The 21,185-nt window shown below is 41.7% G+C and overlaps 1 protein-coding gene across 4 annotated transcripts in view; it reads right to left on the bottom strand.

Moving 5' to 3' along the window:
• The window catches only part of MYO1D (myosin ID), a 284,752-nt gene extending 265,930 nt beyond the window's left edge, over positions 1-18,822 (bottom strand). For 2 of the 4 annotated variants that reach the window (XM_016152543.2, XM_036223792.1), the window contains exon 1: positions 18,480-18,817. In XM_016152543.2, coding sequence (XP_016008029.2) covers positions 18,480-18,574 — 95 coding nt within the window. In that variant the 5' untranslated portion in view covers positions 18,575-18,817. Of the gene's footprint in view, positions 1-18,479 lie in introns of all 4 variants that reach the window. The other 2 variants (XM_016152542.2, XM_016152544.2) reach the window with 2 other exon arrangements.
• Positions 18,823-21,185: the final 2,363 nt, after the last annotated feature.

Consider the following 21,185-nt stretch of genomic DNA (forward strand, 5'->3'; position numbering starts at 1 on the left):
CTATATACTTTATGTAGTGGTAACAAATCTTATTTGACAAACTAATATCATAATTAGTTTGCACTTCCTGTGTACAAACTAACTGAGCTAGTTAAGTAGAGCTTGGGATTAAAAATATCCCATAAATGTGCAACTTCTGAAGCCATCTGAGACTCAGAAATGAAATCAGAAAGTAATCCGAAGTAATAAACATAGGGTAAAGGTTGAATAGGTACAATAAAGTCTGTAACCATAGCTGCAAAACACATGAACTGGTAGTAGGGAGTTGGGGTACTTTGCTGGCTATGAGTGCACTGGCTGAATGCACATACATACTGAGTAGCTGCACTGTAGTTCCTAAGAGACTCCAATGTATGCTATTCAAAAATGTACATGTGTGTGAATGTCAGCTCACACACGCATATTTGGCAATTGTTCTTTCAGTCTCTGCAGATCCACTGAAGTAATGGCATACCTTGAGCTGACATTAACAGAATTGTTGGTTAATCCCTATTGGTTGCAAAGAGGTTTATGATACCAATCAGAAGGTCAAAGGACTTACGCCAACTCTCAATTGCTTGCTGATTTTTATACTGTTTCCTCAACCATTTCCCTGAAAGCTCCTCATTGTCCTTTTTATTTTAAAACTCATTTTAGTGAAGTATAATACACATAAAATACACAAGCCATAAGTGCACAATTGGATGAATTACCAAAGTGAACACACCTGTGTGACACTCCTGTCACGATTACTACTGGCAGCCCCAGAAGCCCTCCTTTGGCCTGCTCCCTCTCTCCTCTCCAAAAATAACCACAGTTCTGACTTCTAACACCACAGATTAGTGCTGCTTGTTTCCAAATTTATACAGATGGAAGCATAGAGTAGGTATTGTTTTGTATCTCCCTTCTTTTGCTCAATGTTATGATTGTGAGATTAATTCATGCTGACACATGTAGCTGTAGTTCATTCACTTTTGTTATCTAATTATTCTATTGTATGAATACCACAATTTATTTTTCCATCTCCCTACTGGAAACTTGTGTGCTTTCCAAGTTTTGGCTCTTACTCCATATTGCATTTTAACGTCTAACATAACATTTTCCCTTTATTTCTATACCGCAGGTTTAGCACTTTCTTTTTTTTTTTTTTTTTTGTATGCTTCATAATATTTATTCAAAAACTTTTTGTCAATTATTACAGACCAAAACAGTTCTTCAGAACCCACACTAAATAATGGGAAGAGAGGCCATGACAGAGTAAACACCACGTGTTGCTTATATTCAGCTCAGAAAAGTGTCGCACAGATGGACTTAGTATGAGGCTGAGGCAGACGCTCATTGGCCCATGCCATGGTCGTCTGCAGGACTAGCTTTCACTGCCTGAGAGTGTATTCATTCTCATTACCTCCGTTTCCCTTTACACCCATTTTTAAAGGAAGATATTTCAGAGCAAATAGCACTATAAAGAGAACACTGAATTTAGCATCTTTAAACAGAATATGTCTTAGTTGCCATCATTCGGGATGTGTATGCAGATACAGTCATGGATGATGGTTTTTGGAACTGGCATGGGCAATGCAGCTATGCTTAGGTCAGTGAGGCCACCTTACATGGGCACACAGAGCCTTCTGGTGTATGGTGGGGAAGAGGCCACAAGCATGGGCACTGCCATTCCTCCGCATCCTGCCCACCACTGCTGCTCCACATTCCAGTGCATCAATTGTCCCTCAAGGACCTCACCATTTTGCATTAGATAGACTCTCTCTTCTTTCAAACTTCTCTCTCCTGCCTCCTTTCCATCATCATTTACTCATACTCAACTCTCCAGGCTCAAAAGTAACAGAAGAACAAAAATCCATCTACGACCTCCTATAGCAATGGTCTTCTCCCTTTTCCTTCAGGGCAAACTTCCGGAAAGCTTTATCGCCACTCACTGTCTCCAGTTCTTCCCTCCCTCTCCACTCTCTGTTCAACCACTATGGCTGTTTTCCACCTCTATCCGTCGACTGAAACTGCTTTCATTAAAGTCATCCATGCCCTCCTTGATGCTGGACCTAAAGGATATTTCTTCATCCTCATCTTCCTTTACTTCTCTGCAGTGGTCAGCTTTGTCGACAGCACTCCTCTTGACTTCTGTTACATCATAGTCTCCTGTTTTCTTCTAACCATCATGATGCTCCTCTTCAGAATTCCACTAGAGTGTTTCTTTTGACTGAATGTAGATGTTCCTTAGGGTTCAGTTCTTTTCTCGAACTGCCTCCTAACTATGTGACTTTGAGAAGGTCATTTTCTCTCTCTGAATACATGTTTCACCTCCATATAATAAGTATGGCACCTATCTTGTAAAATTGAATAGATTAAAAAAGATGAATGAGTGAGTGAATTTGATTAATTAAAAACCATCTAACATAGTACCTGAAGGCTGGTAGCTGTCCTAATCATTAGTTTCCTCCTCATTTTCCTTTTTATGGAAGCTAGTCCTATCTCCCTAACTAAAGTTATTTTAAAGCAGAGCTCTCCTATATGAAAACTCCAAACCTGTTGGACTAGTCTTCTCATTGTCCCTGAACACATCCTGCCAATTTACAGAGGCATGGAATGTTCTCCCCTGCCATTCTTACTTCATGTGTACCTAAGTTACTCATCCCCAACTCCCTGCCCAATCCTATACCTCTATGAAGGCCCTCCTTAATCTCCAAAGCTCATAGAAACATCTTCCTGGTCTGAACTGTAGAATACTGTAGAATATTGGTACATACGATCTGGCACTTATTGTGTACTACTTTATGTGGGTCATATACTTCTTAAGTGCCCCTTTTACCCAACTACATCCTTAACTTGTTATGGGAAGTGGTGAAAGCCTTAGTATACAAAGTCTCTAGAAAAATTTTCAATACCTGTTGATCGGTATGAGAGATCAATCTCCTCTGATTTGTAATAACTGAAGGCATAAGTATCATTTAAAATACTCAACTACTACTTTAAATCATGTTCACAGACACCTAGAATCCTGGCGTTTGGGATTTAGAGGCCATGCAGACCAGTGTTCCAGACGCACAACATCCCTTTACACCGACCTTGGGGCGCGAACTTCCAGCTTCTGCTGCAGTGAATCCCCAAAGAGACTCACCACGTCCTTTAAAACCCTGCTGATATCTAGGTAGGTTAATTTTTTTAAAAAAAGCAATCTCAAAATTATTTAAAAAGTCACAAGTACCTCTTTCTTCCTGAACTACTTGAGATTAACTTGCTGATCCGATGCCCCACCACCCATTCATGTGTATTTCCTACAAACAATAACATTCTCCCACAAGACAATCATCCAACTAAAAAATTAACATATGATACATTTCCCAATAATGAATTCACAAACCCCATTCGAAGTCCACCAAATGTCTCAATGTCCTTTAGAGCAAAAGAATCCAGTTCAGAATCATGCTTTACCTTAAGTTATGTCTCTTTAATCTCCTTCATTCTAGAATACTTCCTCAATCTTTCCCGATTTTCATGAATTTGACAGCTTTGAAAATTACAGTTATTTGTAGATTACGCTTCAATTGAATTTGCCAGATGTTTCCTCTGATTAGATCCAGGTTATGCATCTTTAACAGAAATGTCACAGAAGTGATGCTGTGTTCTCATTGCATCTTACTCACATGGTATGTGATCTGATTTGGCCCATGACTGATACTGTTCCTTTCTGATCACTTACTCAGGTAGTGTCTGTCTGGCTTCTCTACTGCAACAATATTCCCTTTTTTATTTGATAATACAAGCATTTTGTAGGCAGATACTAAGTAAATATCTCACTCATTGAATTTCAAATTACTCATTTATTTATGTATTAGCTTATGTATATATTGACTCGTGGTTTCGTTTCAATTCGATGCTCAAACTGACCCAGCTGTAGCTAGTGGGAGCGCCTTCTAGCTGGTTTCTGTATCTTCTATACATTCTCCTCCATTCTTTGAAGACTTCGTTGTTTTGTGGCACAGCAAGATGCCCCTGGTTCATCTTGTTTTTTCTTGTTTTAAAGCAAGAAGGGATGTCGCTCACCTCTTTATTTACACAAAGGTAATTATACAACCTATTTCATTAAATATATATACTTATATATACTTTTAGGCCAATATATACATAGCCTCTTCCTTTCAGTTTGCTTTACAACATTCCACACTGGGGATGGGCATAAGCACCTGTGTTCAGGATGCTTCCAAACCTTGACCTATATCTCTCTCCAGCTCGCTGTTAGTCTGTATCCTTTACAATAACTGGTAAACATAAGTAAATGTTTCTATCTGTAAGCTGGTCTAGTAAATTAATCAAATCTGAGGATGGGTTTGTGGGAACCTCCAATTTATAGCTGGTTGGTCAGAAGCACAGGTGACAACTTACAACTAGTGTCTGAAGTAGGGAGCAGTCTTGTGGGACTGAACCCTTAAGCCTTGTGGGATCTGACACTATCTCCATGTAGATAATACCAAAATTGTGCACATTAAATTTGCAAGAAACACAGTTGGTGCCCACCGAGAATTGGGGAATTGCTTGGCAGCGCTGGAAAACATGCCAGAGCTATCATGTCCTTTGTCTTGTCCCTTCAGTCATTCTTAAGTGACAGTTTCAAGTGCCCTTGTTGCACTGAGCACAGTTTTCTAATAAACACCATTCTACCTATAAAGCTTGTTTAAAAAATTTATATATAATATTCTACCCCTAAAATTTCTATTCTGCTAAAATTTACCCCTCTCTAAAAGAATCAGATTTTGCTCAGGTATCTACTCCCTTCTACATGGCCATGTGCTTCAGAAAAAGTGAACTTTAACCTCAGCTCCTGACTACTCTAAATCAATCATAACCACATAACCACAACGTGAGAAATGCTGACAAATGACACACAAGGAAGTCCTTTAGGGGCTTCCTAAAAAAGCAGATGGTTCTCTCTCCTTTTCTGGAGGTTACTGTGTCCAGATGAGATGCACAGAACTATTGTGACTATACTCCACTAGCCTGAGGATGAAATCAGGGCAAGAAGGGCAGGGCTGAGATAATCATCACAGACTAATGGAGCCAGAGCCCTCAAGGACTGGCCAGAGTCTCTTTTACCACTAGACTTCTGGTTGTGTGAGATAATATGTTTCCTTTCTGTTTGGCCAGGTTATCTTCTAGGTGCAGCCAACAGCATTCTAACTGATACAGGGTGGTATGGGAACTTTGACTCCTGCAGGAGAGGCAAATGAGCCAGAGTTGATCCTTTAAGTGTCTATCAATGTTGATACATAATATAGACTGCTAAAACCCTCATCTTTGGCACTCCTGCAATGTTATTTTGTATTTATATTATTGCCCTTTAGTAGAGAATGAGAGGTTTACTTATTAATTACATCGTTAGCTTTTCCATTGTTTCAACCTGTTCAGATCTTTTAAAAGTAAGTTTAAGTGGGAAATGATAAAAGAAGTTAAAGAATTGCTATTTGATTGCAAATACAGCTAACAAGAGAGGAAAAGTAGAATAAATACAGACCTAGGATACAGGACTTTTGCTTCGGTAATAACTGTATCACTAGACTAGTGAAGAATCCTGGACAAACCACATACTTCCCCTAACTTTATGTATCTGTGTATCAGTAAGACAATCTCAAGGTTCCTTTCTGGCATTAAAATTCTATGACTCAGAGACTTCATTAGGGAATTCGTGGCTCAGAATTCTTCTTGTATTGCTTGAACATAAAATCAGAAAAAGAAGCCCCCTAAAATAAGTTGTAGCCTATTAGTCATTATGGAGATTGACTTATTTCAGATTGACAAAACAATGCTGTTGGGCTGCCTACCCCAAGAAACAGTTTTGTTATACTACAGATCAAGATAAGACTATATGTGTTTACTATAACTAAAGGAAAAGTATAGAAAGCAATTGCTAACTCCACACTCCATTCACCGACTTGACAAAACATTCAGAGCAGCCACTAGAACTGGAGAATTCTGGCAGCTGAATGAAGGGGAGCCCGGATACTTAAAAGTATGCCCTCACCCTGAAGTGATCGCAAGATGTGTAATGTGTAAAGCCCTTCACTTTCCAGTGTACTTAAAGTCTGAATCCATTCCCCAAGACACTTCCCAAAGTATTGTCAATGACTAGTACTCCATCATCACCTGTCCCCCACTCTGCCTGGAGACTCCGGCCTCACTAGATGCTCTTCAGTTTCTGAAACACACTAAGCATCCATCTGTCGTCTATGGATAGCTCCCTCCTCCCTCCCTCTTTCATGAGTCATTCTGACGGATCTATACTACTCTTCTCTATCTAATTCCCTATTCCACACCTGCCTCCTCCCCACCCTCCACAGATTCCTTATCCTTCTGATCTTGCTTAAAGCCAACTTCCTCATAAAATGCCTTCTCTGTGACATGCACGCATACCACAGCCATTTCCCCTATGAGGAACCCTGCTCTTTCCCTTTAGAGTACTTATTACTACTTGTAATTAATTATCCTTTTGTTGTTTACCAGTTTTGTATGTCTTCCAGCTGGTTAATCAGCTCTATGGGAGCAGAAACCATGTCCGTCTAGGCTGTCCCTGCATACCCAGAAAGAATGAAGACATGGTTGCCACCACACTTCCAAAGACAACTTCATGACATGGAAAGACGCTTAAGATACTATATTATACAAAAAAAAAAAAAAAAAACCATTTACAAAATTATATCTTATATAAGCAAGACAATGCCAAATTTTAAAAGAGTTATATATGTACAAAAGATTATAAGGAAATATATCAAAGTATTAACAAAGATGCTATAATACCTTCTTATATGGAGAATCTGGTGACAGAAATAAAAATAATACACAATATGTTAAAAGTACACAACTACAACCAAAGGGTAAAAGAACAGAAAATGTGTTGTATGGATGAAGAATAAAGTGTGACTATCAAATAATTAAACTGATTTAATAATTATAACAGAACTAAGAACACTGCTTATTTGGATAAGTTATGATACATTTGTTAACATACTAGTCAGCTCACATTACAGTCACACCCCATTTAGTTTTAACAGAACAGAACTGTGGAGTGAAAAACCATGAGCCTAGGAAGATGGTTCCTAACCGGGCTGCATATGAGAGTCACCTGGGCATTAACGAGGCTTACTTACTAAATCAGAATCTCCAGGAGGTAGATCCAGGGAATCAGTATATTTTAAAAAGCTAGGTAATTCTCATACAAAGCCAAATTTCAGAACCACCAGTTTAGTTGATAAATCAAGAAGTTAAAGAAGAGGTTCCTTTGTCAGTAAAGATTTCAGATAAAACAGGGATCAAAGAGGCAGGGATGCAAACAGAAATTGCTTCTGCCAATAGCTGCTGCCCACTGCAAATCAGCGAGCAATCATAAAATGCACACAGTGTGGAAAATCCACTCAGCATGTTTTGGTTTGTTAGACCACGCAAATAATTCAATACCAAGGGCAGCAATATGTTTTAGAGTAGCACCTTACCTACTCAGAACTCTGCCGTGGCCTACACGCCTTTCCAGCCAAACACACCAAAGCAATCAAAAATACCTCTGAGCAGGGAAGATAAAGAACAGACATCTAAAATCTCATGTCCTGTGATTGATACACCCAAGACAACCCCTCAGTCTTCATCAGAACATATTAATTCATTCTTTATGCTTCCTTCTATGAACTCATCCCAGAGCAGATTAGATTTATAAGTAAAGAAGGGAGAGAGAATTCACAAGGAGGCACACCGAAACTATAGAAACTTACATATATACTCTAAAACAGTAGTTTCCAACCTTTTTGGCACCACGGACTGGTACACCTATCAGAATCTAATGCCTGATGATCTGAGGAGGACCTGAGGTGGTGATGCTAGTGCTGGGGAGCAGCTGCAAATACAGATGAAGCTTCACTTGCTAGCCCGCTGCTCACCTCTTGCTGTGTGGCCCAGTTCCTAACAGGCCATGGACTGGTACCGGTCTGCAGCCCGTGGGGTTGGGGATCCCTGTTCTAAAATGTTAAATTGTTCAGACAATTGGGTGTAGGACAAACATTAGACATATCTCAATAAATCTCTAGGGCATGAAAAAAACTGTTCATAACTATGGTCATGATGACCTAAGTCATTAAGAAAAAAAAATTAAATCTCATTTTTTATATTCTGTGTCTGGAGCAAAAATGAAACATTAACATTTGAATATGCTTGATGTGTTAAGAATAAACAACCCACCTATTATCTTGTTTAAAAAAATAGCTTTGTAATGTAGGGACCAGTATCATTTTAAGGCTGGTTAATAAAGGCTCAGAGAACTGAAGTAGACTGTTTAAGTCAAAAGTATGTATTATAGCCATGTTTAAGTTTGTATAACTGAAATAAATCCTTTACTCATTATTTTAGATAGCACCACCAGTTTTTAAATCTTTTGGTTGGAAATATTTCTGTGTGTGTGTGTGTGTGTGTGCGCGCGCGTGTGCATGAGCACGTGTGTGTGCAGGTGTGCATGCACACACAAGGGTAAAAGCCACTTGAAAAACAATCACCTAGACTGGTGGTTTTCGAACTGTTTTCTCAATGCGATAGCATCTTTTCTGAAATAAAAAACTCCTTTGAACCCCAATATGTAGAAGCACAACTGCTCCATTGAAAGCAGTAGAGAGCAGGGGGCCTGAAGCCCTACTCCACCCCTACCTGCAATCTAAGACTGCTTCTCAGGCACCTTTATAGCCTGGGACACCACAGAATGCAGATTAAAAAAAAGCAGCATTCATCTAAATGAGCTTAGCCACTGCATATGCTGCGTAAAAGCAGGAAGTTAGAGATCTACAACAAAGGACATGAAGCTATGCTATATGAAAGCATCACAATGCTGGTAAAAATGTCATCAACTTGGTAAGGTAGGCAACAACTTAAGATGGAGCAAGATTACGGTACCACTAAAGTATGTTTTCCCCTTGTATGATTTTAGTCTTCACTTGTCTGAGTTCTAAAAGTTTTTTAAAAGAAAAAAAAAATACTTATCATTTCACACACATACACACACACACACTTATATACACACACACACATACATACATACACATATATTCATACACATACATATATGTGTATATATATTTATACACATACATATGTATATGTATGTATGTATATAAATATGTTTGTATGTATGTATATATAATATATATTTTTAATGATAATTTCATTTTCCTATCTTCCCAAAGACTGGAGTTACAACAGAAAAAATCAGATTGTATAATGATATAAAATACAGTAAATACATATTTCAGGCAGAAATCAGGCAGAAATATCATGCATTTATTTATTCACTCATTGATATAGGTGAAAACACTTTGCCCTTAATGCCTGGAAATAAGCCTTCATAAAGACTTCACCCTGCCCTGGGGACCCGAAGACTAGAGGTAGGACACAATGTGAACTGACAGGACGGACTGAATGCAATGAGAAATTCCTCGTAGTTTACTTACTGACATTTAAATTACTCTAGAGGTTTGTTTTTTTGTTTTTTTTGTTTTTTTTTTTGTTTGTTTTTGATAAGATCTTCTTAATTACAGGAACATGGGCTAGGATGGTAGAATCAGGCTAACTCAACCTCATTATTGTAGATGATTCTCACAATAAACTTAAAATGACCAAGACATCTGTAAAAGCCAAAACTGAAACAACCAATTGAGGGTTCTCCAAATTAAATGTAAGTTCTTTAATGGAGTTTGAATTATTTTTAATTGATTATAAAATTTTCTTAACTTTCTACTGAACAGAAAGCACTGTTTGAGATAGAGCCATTGGGGGCCACCCTGGCCCCACTATGGATGGTCCTAAATTGTGTAAGTCACTCAAAGCAGACTTTGTGATCAGAGGGGGGAAAATTGCTTGAGTTTCTCTTGGTGTTTGCTTCTTTGCTCTAGATTAAGCCATTATTTTTTGACTAATTCATTTGCTTCTAGCACTTATGTGACCCTGTGTATATGTGTACATGGTAACTTTATCCTCAAGTAATATGACTGTGGGAGATACCCGGGGAGGAGGAAGGAAAGCAAAGTCGTGCTTGTTCCTTGATATATTTATTTTTCCCATCTATTCTACGAGGTTGCTTTTGTTTTTGTTTTTGTTTTGTTTTTTAATAGCCCTGAGTTGGCTCATAACTTTTTTAGAAAAAAGGTATGGTCAGCAGTAAACAATCTTCTTATTAGAGCAAGAGGGCTTTACTAGAGTTAATGCTTTAATCTCTTTAAGGTGGAATTCATTTATATACTGTGCATCAAGGAGACGAAATGTACAGGACATGAAGGAGGTCTTATTCAGCCATAGTAGCAACTTCTCACATGAGCAGGTGAACCTGGGAACATAAATTGGGATAACTTCAGGGGGTGAGGATGGGACAATGAGGAGACTGGAAAGTGGGCAAATATCAAGAAGGAACCAGTAAATTCTCGAACCTCTTCTCCATCAACTAGTTACTTATCAGAACCCTTTGCTTTAAAATGGTCTACTTTCTAAAAGTAGACCGTTTCTATTTTGCCAAGAAATGTTGAAAGCCATGATTCGATTTACAGGTTGGCTCATGAAATGTCTCTCTAGCCCACAGTGGAATGACCATAGTATTCACCACACAGTCTGGGTGCTGAGTCTTGTAAAGTTTGTAACTACGCATAAGGTAAAGAAAATTTTTTTCCATTTCTTTTTCTAGGCCCAAATATAAGCCACAATTTTTTTTTTTTTAATTGAGCAAAGTTTTCCTCTAGCACTCTTCCTCCCTGTCATCTGGCCCTGCCTCCCTGAGAACGAACTGAGCTTGTACCATATCATGCCCATTCCTTCCCACCAGAGTTCAGTTCTCTATCCCAGGTCTCTATCCCAGGTCTGCCTTACTCCTAAACAGTTACATGCTGCAAAATTATTTCTCAAAAATGAACTTGAGTCCCTCCTTCCTTCTAACTGATCTCATCTAGGCACGAGAAAGAATGGATGGAGTAAATTTACATTCATGTGCCTGTGCTGCATTAGAAGTATTTGACTTTTGAAGAAGATTCTTATCAACCTAACTCGGCCTTTAGTTGGGAGAATTTGGGACAGCATAAGACAGGAATGACAAAAAGGACAAACAATGTGGGGCAAAATATTTTTGAGCATCAGAAGCTGGCTAGCAGCATGGCCAGCCCACTCGTGCTGAGAGTGGGTGGAGAAGAAAAGGTTAGGATGGCTCAGGCCATCAGGCAGAGGGACCACATGAAAGGACTGTTTCCAAACGAGAAGCTGTTTACCTCCAACAAGGGGCTGCTCAGGTTCTACCTCTTCCACAAAGCATTTTCTACCTTCTCCCAATCCATTTTCTCTTTTTCTGAATTCCCTCAGAACTCTAGTATATAACATATACACAACTCTTAATTATATTGTCATCAGTTCTCGTCTTTAAGAATATGTAGATTCCTTCTCCCTAGAAACCCCTTAAAATAACTGATTATCTGCACTATTAATTTTGGCTCAGTTATACTCGATTTTACATTGATCAGTTTATTAAGGCATCTTTCACTCCCAATTAAGCTAAACTCCAAAGAGTGACTTCTTAAAAAGTAACCCTCACCAAAGTACCCAACATAGTGATAAGCACACAGCAAGAACTTAAGTACATAATTGCTAGCTTTAAAGCCAGGAGAGTATATTAAAAATATATAGGGTTTATAGTTTAAAAAGGAAACAAGTTACATATTAAAACAAACAAACAAATAAACAGACTTTAAAGTTCATCAGCCAGCTAGCTATAGTGTCTGGAGATTTCAGGGACCAATGTCACCCGCCAACCTTCATGAAAACAGAGAACAGTGACATGCAGAATAAAATATTCTGGAAAGTTTTAATATGACTAGATTTCCTTTTCCAAAGAGTTTAGGACAATTTTTCAGAAATTAAAGTGGTTCCTAGAGGGAGCAGGATTATGAATATGTTCAGGGTGACAGCTAATGAAGAGAACTAAGAATAGCAAAGGTACTTGGTCCACAGGGCTAGACCGGGGGCTTAAGAGACAAAGGACCACCTACTGAGTATCTGCTCTGTTACCAGCACCACGTTGGGTGTTTTACGGGTGCTATAATTTAATCTTCACAATAACATGTCTTTACAGATGCAGAAACCAAGGCCCAGGGAGGTAAACTAACTTGTCCTAAACCACGTAGGTGACAGTGAGTGGACAAAACCGGGATGAGGTTCAGACCTGTCTATCTCTACGCTCTTGCTCTCTCCATTAGGTAACCCCAATCCTTTCTGGAACATTTTTAATCCTTTCCCCCTGTCCCCCAGATAAAACCAAAACAACAATAACAAAAAAATCTGTCTTCATGAGGAAGAAAGAGGTGAAAATAGCTGGCTGTTCAGCGGCTCCAGGGTCGGGGCAGGGAAGTAGGGCCACCTGGGAAGGATTCAGGAAGACAGTTAACATTCGTTGGGTGGGAATTATGCACCAAGTACTAACTAGGTACTTTTTATACATCATGTGATTTCACCCCAATAACCCTGAAGAGTGATCATTTTATACAGTATAAGGAAACTGAGGCTTAAGCAAGTTAACTTACTCTAAGTCTTAATGCTAAAAAGAGTAAAAGTGAAGCTGAGATTTGAACTTGGTCAATCAGGTCTCAGAGCCTGTGCTCTTTCCACTGCTCCTTGCGGCAAGCATGCTCTCCCTTCTCTCCTTCCCATAACTGCCAAAAACTAAAGCTGGGGAAACTGTTCTATTAAGAGACCCAACCAGTAATTACATGGCAGTTGAACTGAAAGGAGCTTGCTTCCCACAGGAAATAAAACTGTCATCTCAACCAAGGAATTTAATGGACTAAAAAAGTGAGGCTTAGAACGTATATTTTAAAATGCTATTACCCTCTGAACCCATTTATGGATATAGTTGACATTTTTACAGGCCATGTCGGTGAGGCTCATCAACAGTTCATCTACCCGGCGGGGCTGGAGCCACCATTGACAGCAGAGTTCCCCACCGGATCAACTCAGTAGTGGTTGGGCAATGACACAATAACCCGAGCCAGTCCCAACAACGGCAGAGCAATGGATGCTAGAGATTAACATAAAATGGAGCCGGTCCTTGAGAGAGGGTCCTTTCTGCTGAGCTGGCCCAGCCTTAGGTGAGAATGTTAACGAACATTAGGATAATTCACAATGAAGACAACTTACACGTGGGTCATTAAACACATTTCTATCTATACCAGAGTCTCCATTTTTGTCTCCCAAGTTAAGCAAAAAGCCAAAGCTCATCTCTTTAATGTAGAAGTAGAACCCTTCAGAAATCTGCAATGAAATGCACCAGTAGCAGCTTCTGAGTGCTTGATTCCACCCACATCTGGCTCTATTTGGGAGCTAAATTCAGCAGAAGTCTCCAGGGTCAACAAATGACCCTGAATAAAAATAGTCTTGGAAATCTGTCGTGGAGTAGGAAAGGAAACAAGACGGCAGGGTGATTCACTCCAAATGGCAGCTCCAAAACCCAAATTCTCATTTTTTGTCCCAATATGAAGCCAATGTGCAAAACAGGCACAGAGCAAACTGTCCTTTTCCGAAGGCCTCTAAAAGTGGTTGCCAAAGAATTTCTCATGGAAGCCAAAAAGATTTAGTGTGCCATTCACCTCTCCTATAAATCTAACTAGAGCTACTTCTAACTAGAGCTCTGAACAGATCGCAGATTTATACTTGCTTGAAGACCACCCAGGGTACCTAAGGTTTTGCCCCTGGCAAGCGAGAGGAACCCTCTGTCCCACCAAATTTTCCAAATGACCAAAGAGCATCAGAGAAAGGACAAAGACTGTGGTTAGCATGTGTGTGCCTGTTCACTGCCTTTCTACTACTTCTACAACTCACTCCTTCTGCCCCTACACAGTTAAGTTGTATTAAAATAAGTACAATGGTTTTTTTAGAAGATTGTATGCTTTTTAAAATTAAGGGTTCCACTGGCTCAAGAACAATCGACCGATATTTGACTGCTTAGGTAACTCATTTTAAGAGGTACTGGACACATAGGTGCTAAATTCTGTAGCATGACAGAAAACACAAAAGGACCAGAGGTGCATCTGCATCACAACTACTCGCTTGCACTGTCCCCTTCCAAAGCACTGTATCTAATGTTACATTCATAATTTATATTCTTCTTCTTAAAGATGGTTTCCCCCCCTCCCCATCACTGTAATGAGTTCCAAAGGATCATAAAACCTGGATCCACCTCTAGACAGGCTCTATGTCTTTGAAAATCTCACAATTTGGTGAGTCAAGCATGCAGATAACAACAATATGAAAAATTCTCTCTCATAGTATGTCCAAGTGTCCACGTATCCTGGTAGTACAGGTGAGAGCATGATTAACCCTGACTTGGAGGATTGAGAAAGACTTCTCTAAACTGGTCTTAAAAGATGAGTAAGCGGGTGACAGGCAGGGAATAAGGGCAGAGATGAGGGAAGAAGAAGAACATTCCAAGAGAGTGAGAACAGCCTAGACCTATGGTTCTCAAATGGGGACAATTCTGTCCCCTCCCTCAGGGGATATTTGGCAATATCTGGAGACATTATGGTTGTCATAAATAAGAGGGGAGTGGTACTAATGGCATATGGGGGGTAGAGGCCAAGAATGCTGCTAAGCATCCTACAATGAACAGGACAACCCCACGACAAAGCATGATCCAGCCCAAAAGTTCAACAGTACCAAGGCTGAGAAACCCTGGTCTAAATAAAAAACATGTTCTGTTAGGTTAAAAGTGAGACGTCTGTAGCTTTGGCCAACACAGTGCTTCAAATCACTGCTTTTATGGAAGAGAAAAGGCAGTAAGAAAAGAAGGGAGGTAAAATTAAATTTCCAAGGAGCCATGATATAAGGCTGAGCTGATTCCTTATTCTCAAAACAGAAACCACCAACAACAAAGTTAGGAAACTGGACCCCTGGAAGCCAAGGTGTATTTCACTGTCCTATAAAATGAAAAGCACGTTTCTCAGGGATGCTGTTCTCGGCTCAAGTCCACTCCAGAGCAGCAGCCTGCATGCTTCCTTTCAAGTGGATGGCCAAAGTGAGAAGTAAGGAGCACAGTGAGGACCAGCTGTTCCATGCAGCCAGCACTGGCGGGACTCTCACTTCTAGAGAGGCTGCAAAGCTAACGTGAATGCTGGAAGAACTCGAGCACAGAAATGGCCCAAGCAAGGAGAAAAGAAACCAGGGGGCTCCAGGTCCAAAAAGAAAGTGGCTACAAATAAAGCAGAATATGGTGAGGATGCTGTGGTCGGAGCTTCAAGTGGGCATTAGGGCAGTTGGGAGGCGCCAGGCTTGACCACCAAGGCAGGAGGTGCCTATGCAGGAATCTTACCACCACAACTAAAAACACCAGCACCTTCACCTCCACCAAAAGTAAAACAAATAAATAGAATAAATCTCTCCTAGCAAGAGACTTCTGGGAGGGAAAGAAGGCAGTTCTAAAGATACTAGCGGGTTTGGATATAAGGGTAAAAAAAAAGAAATTGAAACTCCTCAGATATAGGTACTGATTTGTACTAGTCCACATCACGTCTTTACTCTTGCCTCATCCAGACTCACCTGCACAGACACACGCCTACATCAATTAAAAAAAAAAAAGTAACAGAAAGTTACATCAGTTGTAGCAGATGTCTAAAATCAAGCTTTAGCTCCAAGAGGGGAAGAAAAAGCCAGCATAGTAGCAAAATAAGAATACTAAATGGACAATGTCATAAAAATTCCAAAATAAGTAACTGAAACATTCCTTTTCTCTCTATAAACAAATATTGTCACAAGGAGTGTACTATGTGACTAGCATTATGCTGGATGCTGCTGTCAGAAAAATTAAAGTCAAGTTTGGACCACACAGACCCCTGAAACAACTGCAGCCTTAAATGCCTAATTGTTTGTTGCGGACTGTAAATGCAGGAAGAGGGACTTGCAGAAGAGCCAGGAGGCAAGCAGAGAAAGGACATTCCATATGGAGTGAGAGGAGAAGCCACAGCTTGGGGAAGGCAGGGATGATGAGGCACATGCCTACGTAACACTGACAGATGAAATCCACTCATATTCGTCTATATACAACCATAAATACATCCCCAGTATGGCCCAACCACCCATGTTCCAAGAGATGAAAACACCTGAACAGCACTTAAGATCACTTGGATCTGCACCGGGTTTCTGGTCACCTTCTGCAATGTAAAACAAATGTCCCAGAATCACAACAACAGCATGAGCCCAGTAGCTCATGCGGCTAAATACTAAAAGTCTAGAGGAATATCAAGGTGATAGGAAATTCAAACTGTCAGAGAGAGAGAGAGGACTGTTTTCCACCTGGGTCTGAAGGGTTTATAGCTGGAGACGAGGGCAAGGGCACTACTGCTACCCTTTGCTGGGACTGTGTTTACAGCTAGCCAAATCAACTAAACCTAACTTACAAATCATGAATAATCGCTGAATTTGTACAATGGGAATTGCAGCCAATTCTACGAGTTGTCAAGTACTCACACAAATGAGACACAAATACACACGCACGTCTGAAAATTCAGAATCTTGACCGACTTGGTGACTGGGTGTAAAGGTAGACCTAGAAACCTGGGCATTAGCCAAGGGTCATGATAATGAGAGCTGGTGATTCCTCCTACAACTCACTCCTTCCCCTCCAGACAACTTAATTTATTCACTATCACCCAAAGAGAATCAGCTTTCACGCCTCCACAACTCTGCCCACACCACTTTCTCCACCTGGAATGTTCTCTGCCTAGACAAATCCTGCCCATCCTTTGCAACTCATCTCAACTCCTCTCCTGTGTATGGTGTTCTAAGCCAGCCTAAACCACCTCTCTCTCTTCTGCACTTTCGGAACAATTAGTTTGGCAAAGGATAGCACCTAAGCTTTATAAGGTTTAATTAACTTTTCGGTTGTTTCTTTAACCTATTACTTAAACGAAAGAAAATTTCACCTTTTTCCCTGTCTTCATGACATGCCCCCCTCTTTGAGAGGTAAGGGCATATCTTACAGTTCTTTGGATCCTCCCACTTTACGACCTAGATTACCTTGCACAATGTAGAATTAAATTGCAAAGTTCTCTTCTGTGCACATAGGAGTTAAGTTTGACTTATATTAACAATCCTTCTTAGGATTCAAACCTCACACTTAGAGACTCTGCAACTAATGATAAATGAAAACAAGAGACTATAAGTGCTGAAAAATCTTGAAAATCCTCAGTATTTTACAAATTAGGAAATTCAGACAGGCTGTGATAGGCAGGTGTTGAAAATCAGGTCAGTGCCCCTGCTCCATCCTCTGGGACATAAGTCTGGCCAAGAGCAGATGACTGTATGTTTGAAATTATAAAGATTAAAAAAGTTTTTAAAAGTTAAATTAAGGCTAACAGGGGTAATTAATGCTGAGAAGTGGGGTTAGTGAAGCACCCAAACCTAGATTATGATTTTCACTTTATAAGTTTATGGCATGATATTTAGTTATCAACCTTACAAGAAATGGGTTTAAAACTTCCAGGAAACACACACAGACCAAAAGTCAGTTATTTTGAAACTCCATTTACTGTAATGTTTTTTTTTTTAAAGTAAAACTACTTTAAAGCTCAGCTTACATATTATTTTATCAAGGTATAAATAATTACATGCAGAAGACTTTCTAAAACAAATTTGTCTTGGATGCCTATTTTAGGGCGTTGAGTTGTGACTACATTTTCAAGGATGTCAATAACACAAGGTCTCCATCCATAACTCCTTGAAAAAACTGAAACCATGAGTGCCTTGTCAAATTCAGACAGTTTATCTTGGCACTGGCAAGCCGAGCAGTCTCTTCGATGTCTGGAAACGTGTCTAATTACGTTTAGAGAGTAACTAAAAAATAGCCTGTGTCCTGGAACAGACAGCTCAGGAATCACTCCATAGCATCCTGAATGACGTGATGGAGCCACGCCAGGGGGTGGGGGCAGGGGTGGGGAAGAAGAAAGAGAAAAGCAAAAGAAGCAAGTGTGAAACCGGGATGAGACCCTAGTCTCCCTCCAAAACAACCCTTTCGTCTTCCCAGGATTTCGGGGCCGCCACGACTCTCCCTAAAGTTATTTCCCTTCACTCTGTTTCCATTAGGTCACCCGGCCCGCCCACATCCCTTACCTGGGGTAGCGCACTAGCCTGCCCTGCCCCAGTCGCTGCCTCCAGTTCCGATCACCCCTTACCCCTCCCCACCCCCACCCCGCGTCCAGACAGCACCCAGGGACACCCCCTCTCAGGACGGCGCAGCCCTGGAGCTCGGCACGCCCCTTGCACTCCAGTGCGGCCGCGCCCCGGGGTGTCTAATCCCGAGACACAGCCCGGAATACCCCAGGGCGGCCGCACTCCATCCCTCGAGCTCGGCGCGCCCCCGGCCGCCCCCGACCCGGCAGCTCTGCAGGGGCGCCCCTCCTCGGGAAAGCGCAGGCTCGCGCCCCTGCGCGCGGCCGCGCCGCCCTCACCTGAGCCGGAGGTTAGCCATGAACTCAGGCATGGAGACGTTGTCCATCAGCACGAAGTCCGCCTTGCCGAACTCCAGGTTCTCCTGCTCCGCCATGGTGCCGGCGTACGGGCTCAGGTGGGCGCCGACGGCTCAGGTGGGCACACGCGGGCGGCGGGGCCGGTGTGGGGGCGCGCGGCGAGCTCGGGCGGGGCCGGGGGCTGCGGCGCAGGGGGGTCCGGGCCGGACGGAGGCCGCCCCGCTGCTCCTCGGCGGGCTCCCAGTCGGCGCGGCGCACCCGGCAGTTTCCGCTTCTCGAGCGGCGGCTGCCTGGCGCTGTGGGGGACGGGACACCGAGACGGAGACGGCGGCGGCTGGTCCCGCCTCTGGCCTTGGTCTGGCCACAGCCCCGCGGCCGCCCGCCCCGCCCGGGCCGGATCTCTCCGGCTCCGCCCCGGCCCGCCCCGCCGGCTGAGGCGCCCGCCCCGCGGCCGCGCAGGCCTCCGCCTCCTCACCTGGGCGGCGCGCACGCGCGGGGCGGGCCGCGGGGACGCGCGCCGGGCCGGGCTCGGCGGCGGGGCGGCAGCGCCCCCTGGGGACGGGCGCTGGGATCGCGGGAGGGTGGTGCCGAGGAGTGAGGACGTAGGAGGGTAGGTGGGATCAGGTTTCCAAGATTGCCGCCTCGCGCCAGGGCTTGGTAAATGACAACAAAATTACAAAAGTAGCTTGTGGAGTTTTTCACGAAGATAATTCGATGTGAGTCTGCCACCCTGATGCGTAGCCCACTCTTGCTCCTCTGCTCACGTCCTCTCCATCCTTGAAATGATGGTTCACGTTCAGACTGAGAGATAATAATAATAATAGCTAACATGTCGGGGTCGACAAAAATGACCCGAGCTGTTCTGAGCTGTTCTGTGCTGTTCTGAGTGTCTTAGAGAACTTAAGTAACTTGCCACATGGCTAGGAAGCTGCAATTTCATCCTGTTCGTTTTACTTATGATCTCCAGCTTTTAGCCACATGGCAGACTGCTTTCCTTCTCCAATGTTCTGTGATCCGTTTTTATCTTCCACCCATCTGAACATGTCATCGAACATTCCCTTATATTGTTAAGCTTTTAATATATGTATGTATCATCTCCCTGGAATTATTGTAGGCTTCCTGAACATGAGGCCATGTTTTAAACTTCCTGATACCTTAGTACATACCTACTAAGTAGCTATTGTACTGCCTACCACTTGTAGATATGAAATTAACAATGGCTCAGTGGAACGGAATGGGTTTAAGTGGTCTCTAATTTATAGATACATTGGTTGAGCTTGGAAAATTCTTTTGGAACTTAGACTGCATTTTCCCAATTAAAATGTATAATATATGGCTTTCTAAAGCAGCCCCTCTTCAGCCCTCCGTTCCTGTTAGGACTGTCTTCTCTTCCAAAATCTACTAGGAAATCTAGAAGCCCCCAAAGACCTGGATGGGCTCCAATTCTATGGCTGAATTTGAGATGAGTAAACTAGCTCAAGGCTTGCTTCAACTTCAGTTTCCAACAACTCACCCTGGCCAAGAGAGAGGGTAAGGCAGCTTGATCATCTCCCAAGGGAGTACCTCTGCCATCAAAAAGCTGCCCCAACCCTTGGCACAGGCAGAGCTGCAGTCTGACTACCATTAGCAGTTCTTCTTCCGAAGACACCTCCCTGGATCTCAGTGTCCTCATTTGTGGAATAAGGCCTCTGTGCTAGACACTTTCCAAGGTAGGCCTGTCCTTTGCTTGGGTCATTTGTGTGGGTTAGTCAGTGGCTAAGTGATTACATAGAGTGTGGTACATTTCTAAAATGTTTGTATTGGTATGTTTGAACATAAATAGAACTGAATTTCAAAAAGAAAAGAAATCTCAAATTTGTGCAATTTGGAGCAACAAGCAACCACACTCAATGACTCATTGGTAAATGGATATTTGTGTATTTCCTGAGCCCTGGGGTGGTTAGAACAAAAGAGATTGTACAGTAGGTATGATCTGTAGTGGTATACAGCTATGGTTTTCAAATGGCCAAAACAAGAGAACTCTTGTTTTAATCAATATCTTGTACAGGAGCCCAATGTATAGAACATATATAATACACAACATATGCATAAATTTATTTTAATAGATTTATTTTAATAGCCCAAATTAGTATAAAATCAGGCGGTGAGACCAGTGAGGCTCTTTTGATAAACCCAGATCTATCCAGTGCGGCTCACCATCACCTTCAATCAGCCTTGGGATTCCAATTTACTTTTGTATGTTGTTTTGGTCATACGATGTCAAGAAAATTCTGATTAACATGGCTAAGCAGTAATTTGTTACCCCTATGATTTTGCATCTGGCCTTTTTAAAGGCCAATGCACAGCCGTAATTGTATTAATCAGTGACACATTTACAAGAAGTTCCAAGATATGCAGAGATGGCAGGAGAAACTAAACAACGAAGTCTGCATTCAAACAAGGTAACATAGAGCAGGTCAGTTCATTATTAATCTTTGCGATTAAATTTGAATATAAACACATTTAGATATGTAAGTTTGTGTTACGGTTTAAAATATACCAAAATCCAAAATAAAGGTTGACATCACCAATGAGACACACTGATATCATGAGTGATGTGATGAGTGATCTGATCTCCTAAAAAAGACATAACGTCACTCACCTACTGAAAATGGATCACTCAATCTAATCACAAAGAATCATCAGATA

This window comes from Rousettus aegyptiacus, unplaced genomic scaffold (genome assembly GCF_014176215.1).
Source record: "Rousettus aegyptiacus isolate mRouAeg1 unplaced genomic scaffold, mRouAeg1.p scaffold_m13_p_6, whole genome shotgun sequence".
Classification (NCBI taxonomy): domain Eukaryota; kingdom Metazoa; phylum Chordata; class Mammalia; order Chiroptera; family Pteropodidae; genus Rousettus; species Rousettus aegyptiacus.